The 17,371-nt window shown below is 37.8% G+C and overlaps 1 protein-coding gene across 1 annotated transcript; it reads right to left on the bottom strand.

The window, feature by feature from the left end:
* Positions 1-10,003: 10,003 nt before the first annotated feature.
* LOC128552140 (uncharacterized) lies at positions 10,004-16,181 on the bottom strand. The gene is made up of 5 exons (XM_053533156.1): positions 15,980-16,181; positions 15,034-15,279; positions 13,041-13,187; positions 11,908-12,146; positions 10,004-10,577 (listed from the first exon to the last, which is right to left on the bottom strand). The coding sequence occupies exons 1-5, from the start codon at positions 16,077-16,079 to the stop codon at positions 10,269-10,271; spliced, it is 1,041 nt and encodes a 346-aa protein (XP_053389131.1). The 5' UTR covers positions 16,080-16,181; the 3' UTR covers positions 10,004-10,268.
* Positions 16,182-17,371: the final 1,190 nt, after the last annotated feature.

Raw genomic sequence — 17,371 nt, 5'->3', positions numbered from 1 at the left:
CGTTTGCAGAAAGGTTCCATGACCACCATTCACGACCGAATGAAGCCGTGCAAGATCGCTATAACGCCTGCGTGCATCAAGAAGATTCAAAAGGAGTTAAAAGCTGAGCTCTCATCCCAAATGGATCTAGAAGAAATGGAGGGCAAGGAGGAAGTATACTGCATTTGTAATGGACCAGATTCGGGTCAGTTTATGGTCCAGTGTGATATTTGTGATGAGTGGTTTCATGGAGAATGCGTTAACATCACAGAAGAACAGCTGGCTGACACTAATAACTACATTTGTCCAAACTGCGACTGGGCCAAAAGCAACTAGGTGTTGGGCAGGTATCTTATGTATACTAAGTAATGTCTTCATTTTTCATATCTTTTACAGGACATGGCGGAGGGAGGACATTCACCGACGCCATCTGAGGGCAGCGGAAGTTCGCCCACAAAAAGTCTAAGAAGGTCATGGAGGATTAAGGACAAACCACATCCTTCGGCAGGGGTCTTCAGAATGAGTAAACATCTGACCACTCCAATCGAGGAAATCTTAGATGAGGACAGCAAAGGGAAATTGTAGTCCTCACCTAAGGATCTTGTGGATAAACTGCACATTTTTCTAAGTGCCAACCAGAATGATGTCATACAGGCGGTCCTGGTGTCGCAATACAACATTGCTAAGAGAGCTAAAAGGACAGCGTGGATGAAGGAGTTCCGGCAACATGTCGCTTTGCATCAGAGTGATTCTTTGATGCAGAAGCACACCGACTATCGGCCACCTAGAAGGCGTAGTCAACAAGTGCGGGAGATCCCCTAAACCGGCATGGCAAAGGATTTCCGACTGCAGTGCGATTCATCCCTACCTGTGCTCTATGCAGATGCAGGCCCTATTAAGGTAGAAAATATGGACATGAGCGGTTCATTCATTAAGAAGGAGCCATCTCAAGATCCAATAGAGATTTCTGATGATGAGGAAGAGATTTTACCCCATGTCTTGTTAGCCTGGCGAGAAGAGCAGTCAGTGGTCAGACAGCAACCTCGGTCCATGACAGAACAAGGCAAGTCATGGCAAAGGTCCCAAGACCCCGGGCAGCATTCCACAGAGACATATTCGGTAACTTCCAGAGAGGTAGAGCCAGCTGCACTCCCTGACTTAAGGGGGAAAATTACCCGCAAGAGACGGTCTCAAGGGTCCCAACCAGAAGCAAAACGGGTCCGAGTGAAAAGTTGCAACCTCTGCACCTCGACCTTTAAGAATTACCGCCGGCATACCAGGGAGCGACATCTTCCCATGCTGTTCAGTGACAACAATCTCCAGGGCAGGTCATTAGATAACCGGCGCCTGGAGACACTGATGGCCGTGAAGGAGAGAGTAGTAGGGGAGGATAGTTCGGTGACCGATCTGATGAGTTAGGTTAACAATCATGGTACCATCTCAAAGGACTCATTTGTCACCGAATGCGACATTCCTTGGTTAAGAGGAATATGTGAGCACTTTCATTGGGATATTCCTGAACACTTTTCCCTTTCCCCGGTAAACAGTGAGGCACTCCTGTTCCATTGGAGAGTGTTATTGGTATGTTAAGCGGTTTATCCGTGACAGATCGTAAAGACTTTAGGGATGGAAGTCTGGGTCATCCGGTACATGAATTTCAAGTGGTTGACAGTGTAGGATTTGAGGAGGAAGACGAGCCTCAAGCACCTTCTCCCATTGCTGAACGTAGGCAGAAAGGGTTGCTGGCATCTGAACAGTCAGCGCACGCCTTACCCTCAGTCCCAGTTCAGGGTAGTTAGACAGAAACTTTAGAACAGATCCCTGTGGACTGTTTGGAAACAAGTGAAGAGGGCAAGGGTGAAAAGACAGGGGCCGGTGAAGATGAGATAAGGGATATATTTGATGCCCACTTTGCGGTATATCGCCAGGGAAGGTCCGTTAGTGCTACAAGAGAAGGAGCATTCTCGCAAGAACTGGAGGCATTTGACTCCCATTTTCATGCAGACCGTTTAAGTAAGGTTCTATTTGGCCACTCCAGGGCGGCGATAATCTTCGAGTAGTTGGAGGTGGGTGTAGCAATATACTGTGACCCAGAGTCATATCCGAGCAGACTCCCAAGTTTGAAAGGATTCGGTTCGGCCATCGGGATCCATCTAAAGAAGTGCCACCTTCTGATAGAGGAGAAAATCCAGTCTGTTTTGGACTTCCTTTTATCTTCGCACATTGTGGCTGTGGGGGAAATTGGGCTTTATCGGACGGCACCGCGACATACCTGGAAGCTACAGGAAAAAACTCTAATAAGATTTCTAGGGTATTGCATGCCGGTCCGACCAGTGATTATTCATCTAAGCGAGAATGGCGATGAACATGCTGAAGAGGTCAGCCACAGATGCCTGCAGATAATGGAAGCCTCTTGCTCCCTATTTCAGAAGATACAATTTCATTCCTTTTGAGGTACAGTAGGGCAAGTAAACAGTTGGTCGGAGGCATTCCAGTTCTGTTACTTCGGATTCAGTGACAGGGTGCACTCTTTCGACATACATCAGATAGGAAAGTGCCCGACAACAGGGTATTGCTGGAGACAGACGCACCTTACTTCAAGCCAGCTGCAGCCATAGCCAGTACTCCATAATTTCTTGGTGATATAGGACAAGTGGTCAGAAAGCACCGGAAAAACCCCTTACAGATCTCATGGGGCTAACTACCAGAAATGCCAGGGACCTGTATTCCTTGTAGACTGGGGTACTGATGAAGTGTTCAGTGTCAGCTGAATTTCATTAGCATGATCAGCGGAAGTGGGTCTATGCTTTGTACAATAACATTAATCTGGGCATGATCAGTGGAAATGGATCCGTGCCTTACATAATAAATCATATATGTATTCAGTGTTAGCTGAGTTGTAGATTACTGTCATGTTTGGAAAAATACTTCTTTTCTGTTATATAAACTGTACTAGTCAAAACTATGTGTCAATTCTGTTTAGCGTCAGTTGAGTGGTGGGATTTATATATGTAGATTTAATAGTTCTTAATCATTATTTCTTATTGAACATATTCCAATTGAGTTGAGTGATCTTCTGCGCGTGTATGCCAGTTGTATTCAAGAGATGACGGGAGTATCTTTTTAGAACGGGGGAGAGTGTGGTACGAGAGTACGGATACGGGACGGTACCAAGACGCGGGAGATAGACATTCCATTCCGCTCCACCATATTGAACAGCATCTTCTAGAGTTTTTCCGAGCTTCTATGCCGTAGAACAGCCTGTTAGGGCCCCATTCACACGTACCCCGGACTGAAGTGCCTGGTTACAGACTGTGGACACACAGGTAATTTCTGTACCCCGGACTGAAGTGCCTGGTTACAGACTGTGGACAAACAAGTCATTTCTACAATAGATGAAAACATACACCTACCTTTTTTCAGCTCCTGTATCAGGCATTCGCCTCCATCCTTGGTAGTTTTCAACGGCAGACATTCTGAGATGTATTTTCTCATAAAGATTTCTTTCCGATCCTCCATCTACAAACACAATAAAATGATTTTATTTCACAGAAATACTTTTGATCGTTGAAAGCCATATTGTTATTATGTCAAGCTCCTAAATGACGTGAGTGATGACGTAGTTGACCTTACGTGACCCTATTCTCGGAAAATGCAGTCTAAAATTAGAATCGGGTTTCCGAAAAAGACGAGAAATGGTGAATGACAGGGTCATTTCAAATCAATGTTTTGAATTTATTTCTGATCGCAGAAAAATGAAAATGGTCTTATTTAAAAAAAGCCAATACCTTTATCCTTATGGTATTAAATTTTTAGATTCATGTCTTATTTACTTTTTGCAAAATAATCGCCCAAACCTGCACCTTTGTTGTAACGGCGCGGCCATTGTTGTTTACCGTGGTGTGTAATTTTCTGAACAAAAAGTCACGTCCTTCCCTAGTTTTGTAAATTGTGACAAATTAACATCAAAACAAGAAAGGGTTTAGCTTTCGAATGAGACCAACATCATGAATTTTCATTGAGAAATGAATAAGATATTTACGTTTCAAAATCACTCATTTTCGCGAGCATTTCACGTGAATTTCGACAATCTTTCATGTTCGAAAATATGCTAAACCAAGTGTTCCAGAATGAAATCTTTACATGCACTCAATACGCTAGCAAACAGGCTTTCTTGTCCTAAAAGAGATATTTTACATCCATGCAACAGAAAACTACGAGGGTTGAAACTTGCAAACTTATCAAAGCAAGAATATGTCATTCACTGACATAAAATCCACCTACCTTTTCATTTTGTTACTTCCAAATCCTCCAAATTATTCCATAAAGCTCCAAAACTGAGAGAGAACTTTTTACTTTCATTTTGTTCAATGCAGTTGTGACTGCCACGCACTGTCTGTGTGTACGCTGTAAATTGATTTTGAACGTCACAGTTGTTTTGTAGACAGCTCTAAATACTGTCATTATGGTGCTAAAAGCCTTGTACACACTTAATCAACAATACCTGGTGTATTTTACAGAATGTTTGAACCTGTGCAGTTAATTTGTATCACAAATGTGCACAACGCTTTAGATCAGAATGCAACCGCGTTTGGCTGCAAAAATGCATGTTTTCAGAAAATAACCTGTTTTATTGACAGTAAAGTGTTACAGGTACATTGCTTACGCTTTTAGCATACCAAATAGAAGATGTCTCATGGTACTGTTATTAAAATGGGCTGTTTCGCTTCATCGGCTTACATTTGCTTCATTAATCGACACTTTGTGATGTGTCGGAAACGCCTCGCTCAGTACAGTACTAAAGGAATTCGCCATTGTGTCGAATACTACAGAGTTATTTTCCATCTTGAACTTATGAATGAATGTAACATTAACTCCTTCCTGACGCTTATATACTGCATTTCTTTAATACTTAAAAGTTATAAATCTGGTCTCGAAATATCGCCCTTCTCCTGAAAAAATGCATACAGTTGACACCACCTTGGAAAAGTCAGTATTACTGGCAACAGTGATGTCTCCTCTACTGTGCTTGTGAACCAAGGCGGTCTCCGAATGTCTCATGCATTCAGTTATCATACTTTATTGTGAGCACCGTTTTATTGTTTTTTGCAAAGTTTTTAATGTGCTCTAAGTAGAGTTTCCAATTCCCTCCAGCTAAGCCGCATCCAATATTTTCTGGAAAGGCAATAGTTTGTAAGTCATCGCGTTTTCCTAATTTGTTCAAGCATTCCTGGAACCATTCCGACCTTTTCTCTGGTGTATCATAAAACGGTGAAATTTGTTTCCTTCGCGACTGAAAGCATTTTCCGTATTCCCACTGGGCTAACAAAAAAAAAAACAACGTGAAAGCCCGAATTGTCTCCGTATATAAGAACATCGCCTGGCGTTCCTCTCGTTTCCACCGTGGCTAGATTTCTATTTCCAATCGATTTTCTTTTCGCATAGATGTCAGCCCACAGATATTTCTTAGCTATTTGTGATGACAGGCCATGAGCTTTCACCGTCAAACAGTTCACCTGATGACAAATAGCATCCACATTTCTTTTGCTATTAAAATCGCCGTGTTGATAGGAAACTGAACCCATGTTGTTTGATCTCAATAAAGGCAACACTCTGCTTTTTATATACTTACGATAAGTCTATTTATGCAAATATTATTTCTAGTTTGGTAGAAACTTTCAATCATCCCATTCATCCCTGGACATCAAAAGTATATTACCGCCGTTGAAGGTTTATTTGAAGCAACGACCGTGCACTAAAATGAACGTACACCCATTAAAATATCCCCTATTTTAGAGGTGGGGGGGGGGGGGGGCGGGGTGTCTTTTTCCCAGTCATTTTCCCCCTTTTTCTCGCACAAAAATTACTCTAAAACACCCTACCTTCCCACACAAACATCCATTTTAATTCGACTTTTTTTCAAATCCCATTTTGGTAACATTGAGGGACATAATATCAGATAAAATATAAAGGTAACAAACACAACATCTATATTTCGATATGCAATCCCCCACCCAACACAAACATTATGTGTGAATGTATGAACATTGATCAAATGGGGCGATTTTCTTGTCGGTATGAGGGAAATTTTGGGCTCGAACCCCGCTATAAACCGGACTGTTAATGATTATTGTCTAATACGATGGTTAGGAAAAATGACGTACCCGTAATAATGTATTTTTGTTTTTTGAAGAGTATTCAATTCCTACCACGAGTCTCAGATTACTTTAACTAATTTTTCAGGAGGGCATAGGTTCAAACCCTGCTATAACCAAACTGTTCATTATTTTTCTTTTTTCGAGTAAAATAAACTGTTGTTTTTAAGACATATTATCATTGATCTGTCGTTCAAAAGCGGAAATGCTTTTTTTTGATTAGCCATTTCTTAGTCATTTCTTGCTGTTTCAAATGAATTTGACCTGAAGGATGAATGTTTAGACATCTTTGAAAAATACTTAATTACATCTTGATTTTGCATTTATTTTTACAAAGTGTTGAATAAATGTATATAGGTAGGTTTTACTTCTGCCCTATGGTTCTTTATGAATGCATAGAGCAAGGTCATACTTTTCAAAAATTGGAGCTTAATTTCTTTCCGATGAAATCTTTTTACTCAAGGCTCCCCAGAATTATCGCCAATTTTATTTTGTGTTTTATAATTGTTATTTTGAGGTTTCATTTAGAAAAATATTTGGTAAAATGAATTATCTGTGGTCGTTTTGCACAATGGCTATCACTTTGAAATTTGTCTCTGTTTCAGCTGGAGGAAAAAAGACATAACTTATACAAAATTAACAAATAAAAACAAATAAACAAACAACAACGACACGGTAAAAGTCATTTAAAGATGAATCACAGTGCGAAATATGTTAACTTCAAAACCTTCCACTGCTTCGGCGCCTACATGTTTGGCCTCTATAATAATAATCTTTCCCTAGATAGAGTGAGGATTCACAAAATTTAACAGTCTTAGCAATATCATCACCAAATATCTGAGTTGAACTGGTGTGGAAATACTACATAAACTTTGGCACTTCTTTTGCAAAGACGGTCTTATCGTGTACTGAAGGTTGTACTGCACTTGACCAATAAGTGCTAATGCATCAGAAAATAATCCTTTTGTATCACTTTTTTCAAGACCATTATCGGATTCATACATGCCGACAGAATATTCTGAGTGTCAACCATTGATCTATCTTGAGACTGACATCTTTTACCCATTACCTTCCAAATTTCTGGATTAACGGTAGGAGGCCATAATCATTTCACAGTTTTCTGGAACTTTATATTTTGTCAACAAAGAATCAATGTCACAGGAAGAAGTGCATGCCACATTTATCATTTTAGCTAATGATGATGAAATAAGTTTACCTTTTTCAGGGGTCTTTAAACGTGGAAGATCCCATTCTTTATCATCAACAATTTCACCTTCTTCAACAAAAGCATTAGCCATATCTTTGTAAGAAAAACCTTGTTGTCCATGTGGACTTTCTCCGTCTGAAATATCATCTCTGTCTACCTCAACATGTAAATTTGGTACATGAGGCCATGAAGGATCAAACCCTTGAGCTTCTGGTTCAGCATCATACTCAGCTGGTTGTACAATGCCTAGGACTTCTCTTAAATTATTAATGTCTGAAGCAGAAAGCTTTGTAATATCTAAAACACTTTGACTACTACTAGGCAAAATTTCAGCAGAATAAGTCTCATTGTTATTTTGGTCTAAAACCTTTTCTGTGTTTTTTTTTACTTTTTCTTGTCTTTTGATTTAGAATTTTTTACATTCTGTTTTAACGGAAATTTCTCCTTCGGAGCGTCCTTTTTACATTTCTTACCAGTCTTTTTAATGATAACAGACATGGGTTTTTTACTTGTCGAAGAGAATTCTTCCTCTGAAGACATTTAAACAAAGTCCATTCTATTTTCATCTTCTTTTCCATCTAAGGGTAAGACATCGTCTTGTCCGGAGCTCATTCTTGCTATGTAAAATAGTTAGTAATTCTGGGACTACGTCCTCAGATGCTCCACTTCAGTGATGTATTATAGTATACTTACTGCCGAAAAACTAACGAAACATTTCACAAAATTGCAGAACACGTGTTGATTCTTCAATGCCAGAACAAATATGATGGCATGAAGGGGGCAATTAGCCCGATATGCCTCCGTGGTCCGCTCGAATGTAGTCCATATCAATATATAGTGCAATTTTCCCGCCTAGTAAAGGCCATTTTCATGCCAGATATAAGCTTTATTGATGCTTGATTGTAAAAAGGAATGTCCGCAGATGATTTTAAGCTACGTGATTGGAAGCTGCCTTGTAAAATGAAAGTGAAAGTAGGTATTTCCTGATGTCTATCTAGGCAATATCATAGCTGTCAAGGCTCCACAAAGGCCACGAGTGTGATCGGAGTTCGAAGGGAAGGTTTCCCTCGTGAGGGTCTGTAGGGCGATGATCCTTAAAAGCCGGAAACGCCCTCACATAGAAAATTTTGACTTTTAACACACAATAGATCTGGTTTTGAATAGTCTCCCTCCATGTTTACTGTTTGTGATGTTTATTCATGCGGTAGAAATAACATGTTGCACCGGTGAATGTAAAAGCTGTATTATAAGGTATAAAAACACTGTGTCAACGCCACCTTGCATGTTTGATTCAATAATTTTCTACGAAAAAAACAATTGATTGCTTTATTTCTTTAACATGCGTGTGACCTTGAATAGTAGGCGTGTGAGCGTGATCTAAGGCCAAAATGCGTGTGGCACACGTGCAATGCGTGTGTCTTGACAGGTATGCAATATTAGCGGTTTCATCACGTGTCTCAGTCACGTGACCATGGTTTCACTGCATTATGTCAACCCCATATTTTTGGGGTATATTTTGATTGCCTAAAGACAGACCTTCAAGACAAGGGTAGTCTCGCAGGAAGTGAAATGCTAGAAATCTTGATAAAAATATGTTATAAGTTGTTAATTTTATGTAGAAAATAGTAGCAGTGGCATTTAATACCTCATACCTGATTGCCACCTGTTCATAACTTCCGGTTATCACTTCCGGTTCTGTTTGATCTTTGTTTTTTAAAAAGGCGGAACATAATCGATGTCAGTACGATATGCTAGTGTATACATGCGAAGACGATGGCCGTACGGAAAATAATGTATGTCAATCGTCTTTTTGCTACACCTGTTCGCTAAAATGTGAAAATGCAGCATATAAATGTGCAAAATGAATAAAATAAACAAAACAGATGCACTCAAATGTACGATTTCAAATTAGATATTATATACAAGATGAATTTCATTCATCATTTCGAGTTTTAGTTTAAAATTAATATATTGAGACAATGTGACTGGTGCACGATGGAAGATAAATTATCGCTTGTTTAATATACTAGGTACCCATTCACCGAACTGTGCGTTTAAGTTGAGATATGTACGATTGAAACGGGTAAGTATATTTCCCCTTCATGACCATGGTTCTTATAGGATACCTAAGGGTAGGGTATAACATGTACAGAGGCATTTTCTTTCTGGTCTGGCGCCAGTCGCCGTCTACGCTAACGATTTAAAGAGTCAAATTTCATAAGATGTTTTTCGGCGAATGCCGTATGAAGAACGAATTTGTGACCATGCCACGTGATTTCAGTTTGCAAATCAGACTACTTGATAACGCAATATAGATAATTTATCAAAATGAACGATTTATGGAACACCCTGCCTGATTGGATGAGAGTGTCTATTTGTTTCACTCTGCTGATTGTGCTACGCTGGGTGAAATGTAGAAAAAGCATTGATGCTAAATGACGCTGTTCATAGTTTTAAAGCTACGTTTCGCTCAGTAAATTTAGCAAGAATATTGATATATCTAAAAAATGATAAGTAAATTTAAAAAATATGATAAAAACCTGTTCAAATACCAACATATATCAATTTACAGAAAGAGCTAAATACGGTCTGCGTATCACATGAATAAGAGTCTTCTATGTAGAGAAGTGCCTTCCAGACCGCTGCTGTAATTATTTGTCGGATCAAATATCATGAACTAAACTTCAACTTTATCTTGAAATCCTTATTTTATATCGGTTTACAAAAAGTTGCTTAATATCTACGTTGTCCGGCATCTTATTATTGGACTATCGAACCCGCAGTCTGCGGATAACATACGAATTATCATGATTATGTCAAAAATTACAATAAAATCACAGGTGACATGATCATCTAAGTTAACATTTCCGAGATGCTTGCTTTGCATTGCCGTATGCACGTGGTTCACGTGCACTGCCAAAGTTTATTTACTCGTGTTTGTTATTGCTTGCGGAAGTATAAGGACCGGATGTCGCTTTGTGGTCAGACTGTGCGAAGATTTCCGAATATGGTGGTGGTGAAATACGTTGTTGTCCGTACGATAATACTGGAACAGGTTCTTGGAAAGTAGCTCGATACCCCGATGCTACTGGAGTTGTTGGTAGAATACTTGTTGAGGCGACTGGATACTGTGTCTGTCTGTTGGTATTAGGTTCTCCATAGACTGGTTGACTATATCCTTGGCGTTGACCGGAAGTAGCATTTGTAGCTGCTGTAGCAACGGAGTTGTCCTGATACTTAACATGAAATTTGAATAAAATTTATTATAATTAGAAATTGCAAATTTATTACATAGAAATGTAATAAAGCGGTAGGAAATTAGAAAAGATACACGGACCACACTTTAAGTGATGTTTATATACGGTACGAATCACTTCCAACACATTAAAATTAATATCATGACCAAACTGAAAGGTCAACATGTACTATATTTTTATTATAAGCGACTTGCAAACATAACAGAAAAATAAGTACACATAGCTATTATATTATACCATGTAGCGAATGAGTACAGTTTCGTTTTTATCTTCAAATAGAAATGAAACAATGAATATCAATAAAGAAAAGCTCGTTTGTGCGTGCGTGCGTGTGTGTTCTTTTAGGGGGAGGGGTGATGGGGGTGGGGTTAGGGGTATAAGGATTGTCACATTTATTTAGTATAAAAATGTCAGTAACCTAGCATCGAGATATACCTCATTATTCAGTAGTTTCATTACTTCGGGAGAAAGTTTCAGCATAAGTAAGTTCATCAAGTAAAACAGTGTAACAGAAAACACTACAGTATTTATAAAATGCGAAAAGAAATTATTCATCTATCTGTTTTGTTTTTGCTGAAGGTAATTTCGGTCATATTGCCTTTATTCCATCTGAAAAAAATGTTGGAAGAAGCAAGGGGTGCCATTATTCAAGATAAGGTCGGGCACGTACACCACTGACATATGCTTGAAACCAGTTGGTTGCCGTCCTCGAATTTAAGAATCTTATTAATGCAAAATGCTAAATAATATGTGCGAACCCAAAGTGCACAACACACGGTCACCTCCATTGGTCGCCTAGTATGTAAATATTTTCGCAGGAAGTGGATTCACAACGACTCTCGGCAGTTTTCGTGTTATCACGATTCTAGTTAGAAAATCCGACAATCTTCGGACGCGCTCGTGACTTTCTGTAAAATCCAACACAGAGAATACATATAATGCCGTTTCTTATTGCGGATCCACTACTTCATGGTCACAATAATGCGCTGTGTTTTTAAATTATTTGTATCATAACATCTCAAAATACATACCTGAACTTCCCATGTGTTTTGCAGTCTTCCTTTTACAACTAATACACCAGACGATCTCGTGGTACATACCTGATCTAATCCCTTACTCTATTGCCTTCAAACTTTAGCAAATACACTAGACAATATCACGGTACATACCTGAACTGTCCCTTGAGCTTTTGCAGACTTCCTTTTACAACTAACACAGCAGACGAGCCCATGGTACATACCTGATCCATTCCCTTACTCTTTTGCCTTTATACTACAGCTAATACACCAGACAATATCATGGTACATACCTGAACTGTCCCTTGAGCTTTTGCAGTCTTCCTTTTACAACAAATACAGCAGACGATCACGCTGATAATGAACGCTAACACAACTAATCCTCCAATGACAACGCCAATGATGAAACCAGCATCAGTGACGTCATCATCGCAGCCGGACCCGTCACCGCAGGAATCGTGCTCATCACATGCAATATCGTTATTGATGCAACGTGAGTTGTCACATTCGTAAGCATTACTCGGACACTTGTCTGGAAATTAACAGCTCCATTTTCAAAAACCTAAAGATATGTTTCACTACATTTTGTTAAAAAAAAAACTGTCTCGTATAAGTAACAGTCATATACAATGGACAATCAACCCAATGCATGAAACAGCGTCTATTTGCTTGAAAAAAACTTGATACATATGTACATTTCATTGACAAGGAAACTCGAAACAATTTATGAATTTGAAACTCTTCTGTTATCAAGTTATGAAATTAGTTTTAAAAGTAACGAAATGAGTTATGATTGTGGATATAGTCATTTATGACAGGAACTTTTTCCGTCTGCATACTGCCGTTAAGCTGTGTGTCATAAATTTTCCCAAAATCACCACCGGCAATCAGCAAATTTTTACTGCAGACTCCATGAAAAAAGTACTTTTTGATTCTTTCAAATCTCAGATGATGCGTATTTCATATTCAAAATGTATTTTCCATATGTAAACTGCTGACACACGAATTTTATTTTTTTCGGAATTGTTTTTTTTTTTTTTTTTTTTTTGCTAACTAAGTTATCCTAAAACTTGTTAAACAATTAAATTTCCCAGCACACAAATTCATAAAAAATATCGCCAAATAAAGTAAAAATTGAAAACCTACAGATCTTTGATGTCAAACAACGATATATTTTAAGATATTTTCAACATTTGGAAACGTTCCTGTCATCACTCTTGAAGTTCGTTAGAAACATTCATACTATAACTCGCATCATCTTATATCTAAAGAGATTTTAAGGAGAAAAACAGTTACGGAAAAATATATCAAACAGTACAGTAAAACAACTTTTATAAAGATGCCGCAAGATATCTGTCAAATCACAGAGCCCATATATTACATTAAAAGGGAAAGGGAGCGGATAAAATATTATCCCAGTACGTACCGTCACTGTAAGATGTAACAATCATTGAAAATATGTCACTGTTCGATTGACTCTTTCTGGGAACGTATCTTATTCGAAGATATCTGGCATCGACTGTAAATACTTCACGAGATTTTTTATTTTCCCCGCAGATATTTTTCTCTAAGCCTGAAATATAGTTAAGCATCTATAAAACGATTTTTCTCCATACAGATCTGGTGCAGCCGTTCTGCTGGAGCGCACGGCAAAATTAGGCATTTATTTTTCAAGTCCGCACGCATTTAAAGTGTATAATATGCATAATATACTGACTAAAGGATATGGTTAGTATCACCATAGTTGCAAAATATATACATTTGAGATAAAATATTTTTTGTACAAATTGCTTGAATCCGGTATATACCGGGGTCTGTAATATAACACAGGCGCAACGTATCTGTTTTTAGGCACAGCCTCTGACAATGGTGTTCTATGCATGCATTCTATGTTCTTAGTTTTAATGAAATTCAATTTCGTTTTTCCTTATTCTCCATTTGAATACGGAAACCATTGCTGGTATGAACTACATTTACGACCGAAGCATTCCGAAACAAAATACGAGAAATAACGAAATCGCACGGAAATTGTCTATTGTAATAACGGGTTCATAACATTCATGATACGTACGTTAGAGGAAAGGGAGAGAAATGCTGTAGTAGAAGTACGATTGATAATGACGTTAGAATATGGTTTGAGTATATCTAGTGATATAACAGAAGGAAATATAGATCTATGCCAATCTTGTGAGGTTTTAATTCACACGGAAATAAGTTTAGGACATTTTACGACATTAGTTCTTCATAAGGTTAAGGAAGGCACCATGTGCCCATGTTGGTACTATATACGTCACGGATGGTCACATTAATAGCAACAACAAACCTCTAGCTGGATGGTTTCTTCACATGAAATGGTTCTACACCCCAAGTAAGCTTTCGAACACAACAACAGTGAGGGGCAATTGATCCGGAGTCAGAGACCCAATTCACAAAGCCACGGAGACTACAGGAAATATACTAGGTGTTAAAGTTCACAACATGAAATGCGACTTCTTTTGTCAATATTGTAGACCGAAGCAGTCATAAGGAAAATGAAACTGTGCATGAAGCAACAGAGGTATTTTTCCAAGCTCTAAAGTGAGTGTTGTTTGACAAATACTGAATTTATTGGACGGCCGAAATCTTGCGCCATAGATATAAATTTAAAGGCTCATAATACCTTTGTATAAAATATGGCTGCCATATTTTCCGTTATAAACATACAATATATTAATTCTTGCTAAATCCTATCTCCGATAAATTGTTTCTTTAAAATTGGTCGAATGTTTGAATATTGCTGAATATACTAGAATGTTTTATTGATTCTATTGATTTTTATTATCTCCCCTTATGGCTCTAACTATAACACTCCATGCGAAATATTAAAAACTATGTTTTTCTAAACACGTAAGTACGCATACACTCTATTCGGAAATCTGTTTAATCTGTTTTAAGAAGGAAAAAAGCATTACGGACCTTTAAACAGCAAATTATTTTTACCCACGGTGAACGAGTCAGAACAATAATAATTTTACATAAAACAATGGCTTTATCTCAGTAATCATGATTGTTTTTCTTTCATGTAACGTAAAAATATGCTATTTATACATTTAAACAATCTTTTAGGTAAATATTATTATTATTATTATTATTATTATTATTATTATTATTATTATACCAGATTTATATAGCGCTCTTTTCATGATCAATTTCACGTTCAAAGGCGCTTTACATAGTTCAAATGCAGCCACACAGGGCGCATAATTCATCCTCTACTAGTACAGACACAGAGCGATCTGACCAGAGGGACAGAGTGAGACAAAGCCCCCACGACAGAGAGATCAGAAATCAGATACAGGCTTGTCCGGCTAACTTAGCCCTTTAACGTGCCCAGTGTACAGCACTGATACACGCAAATAAAAACAAATCTGGAAAAGTACCGGTCATCCTTGTTTTACTTCTTTGACCAACGAAAAATTCTAAATGACCATCATCGCAATCAAGATCAAGGTCATCAAAGTAGAACATCAGTTTTCTATACGGTGTGTTCCAGGCTTCTACTGTTGTCTCACAACTGCTTGACCACTCTCGATCGTAAATATGCTTGTCCGAGAGTTCAAGCTTCAGCTGATAAGTCGACTCAAGGATCATACTTAGCTCCTTTCCACAATAGTCCTCCATGTCATCTATATAAGAAATAAATATTTGATAGAACTATTAAACTGTTCATAAACGACACTCGATATGTCGTCTACGGATTCTGAGAGACATTCTGCGTCCTTGATTTAGGCAGTGTTCAATGTTAATTATGATGTAACACAATTACCTTTATCTAATTTCAAAGTTGTGAAAATAATATGAATTTTTTAACTGAAGTTACTATCGTTACGTAAATCACGCTTTAACTTTAAATCAAATCAATTAATTAAACTACTTTTTTGTAAAAGTTAGTTTAATTTAATGCAAAACCTACGAAACATAAACTACAAAGTTTAACTTGTTTTCCCCACACCTTGCATCATATTAAATACATCAAGACTTTTGAAAAATGTAAGTCTTAATGTTACACACACCTATATTTTTTCCAAGCAGTTTTCATCCCAATTAAAAACTTTTATGACTAACAGTTAATTTTTGAGTCTCAAAGTTTATTTCAGTAACTGTTACTTGTAAATCCCGTCCTATTAACCAAACACTTGTAATCTGAGATCGTAGGTTCGTATCCTGGACGGGACCTATTTTTTCAGGTTAACACTGGTTAAGATAATTGAATAATAGAGTGTTGGAAGACGGCGTTAAACCCAACAACAACAAAAAATGTTCAATCAGATTCATTTTAATATACAATTTACGTATTTATCATCGCTTCAGTTTTATATTACTTACATGTTCGGCTTTCAGATGTCCGTGTTAGAAATAATATTCCAAACAGTAGGAATTTGTTCATATTCTGTATCAAATGCGTAAATTTTATTAGAACCACCATTTTCGTTTAGACATTCAGTCACTTTAAGATACTATAAACCTTCGTGAAGTATCGTTTATGTGCAGATTTAAATATATGACCTACCGTCAACAATTATGAGATGAATATTCAAGAGCATGCCTTACCGACTGATTTATACCATGAGTTATGAAAACGTGCAGATAGGCAACTTTCTTTTGTTTTCTTCTGTTTGTTTTTGTAAGTCATGAATGCAGACACGTTAAATTAAGCAGTTTACCAATTTAACCCTTACCCTTCTAAATTTTTATAATGAACTTATCCATTTTTCAATTTTGACAGTTCCATTAATTGTAAAAAGGGGTGTTTACCAAAACGAAACTGACTGAATGGCGAACAGTGCAGATCTTGATCAGGCTGTACGGATGTGCAGGCTATGTACACTGGTCGCAAAGGCAGGATCAGTCATGTCCAGCATGATAAGGGTTAATGGGGGAAAGGACATTCCGGGTGCCCCATTCGTACATTATTTCATATATCTTCCAAAAGGCAGTTTTATTAGTGTTTCAAAAATGTTTATTGATTACTTATTTGTAATTGTTTGAGAAATATTTATAAAATGTCACGTATGTGTTAATTTTATGTATTTTCATAAAATAATGTTTAAATCCCTGTAATGGAATACATGTTCTATAGTCCTTCGGAACAGTGTGCGTTGAACTTGGCAGCATGTGTAGTCAAAATTTAAGAAATGCGCGCCAACTTGACAGCTGGTAGCAAATCATATCCCGTTTATGTATGCGCGCATATAGAGAAGCAGAAGGTACTGTACGTATATGGCACACCAATTGTCCAAAAATTACGCTACTCCAGGTTCACGGTCGAAAACCTAGGACTTACGATCGATAAACTAGGTTTATCGAACATAAAACCAGGTTTTTCGAATAGTAACCTACATTTTCGAACGAAAACATAAGATAAGGGGCGTAAACCATAGTTTGCGCTCGTAAACACGAGTTTACGTTCGATAAATTAGGTTTCTCGATTGAACTATGAATTTCGATCGTTATCCTAAGTTTTCAATGTTTTCGCTCGAATATATAGGTTAGTACTCAAAGAACCTGGTTTTACGTTCGAAAAACCTTGTTTTTCGATCGTTAATCCTAGTTTTTCGACCGTGAACCTGGGTTCATGTAATTATTTGACAATTGGCGTGTCGTATACGTATACATGCTCGCAGGTAAAGTACCGTATGTAGTCACTCGGTCATTGTCAACTTTTACGTAGTTTCACATCAAAGATATTTTTCATTCATAAATGATATTAAATATACA

The sequence above is a fragment of the Mercenaria mercenaria genome, unplaced genomic scaffold (genome assembly GCF_021730395.1).
Source record: "Mercenaria mercenaria strain notata unplaced genomic scaffold, MADL_Memer_1 contig_2076, whole genome shotgun sequence".
Taxonomy (NCBI): Eukaryota; Metazoa; Mollusca; class Bivalvia; order Venerida; family Veneridae; genus Mercenaria; species Mercenaria mercenaria.
The sequence above is the reverse complement of the archived record's forward strand: the minus strand, read 5'-3'. Positions and strand labels throughout refer to the sequence as shown.

Excerpts from the sequence above, each read along its gene's own strand:
- LOC128552140 (XM_053533156.1), bottom strand. The coding sequence starts at position 16,079 with ATGGTGGTTCTAATAAAATTTACGCATTTGATACAGAATATGAACAAA. Across the intron at positions 15,280-15,979 it reads GACATCTGAAAGCCGAACAT|ATGACATGGAGGACTATTGT; the intron begins GTAAGTAATATA and ends TTTCTTATATAG. Across the intron at positions 13,188-15,033 it reads AAGTAAAACAAGGATGACCG|GCTTAGAGAAAAATATCTGC; the intron begins GTACTTTTCCAG and ends ACTATATTTCAG.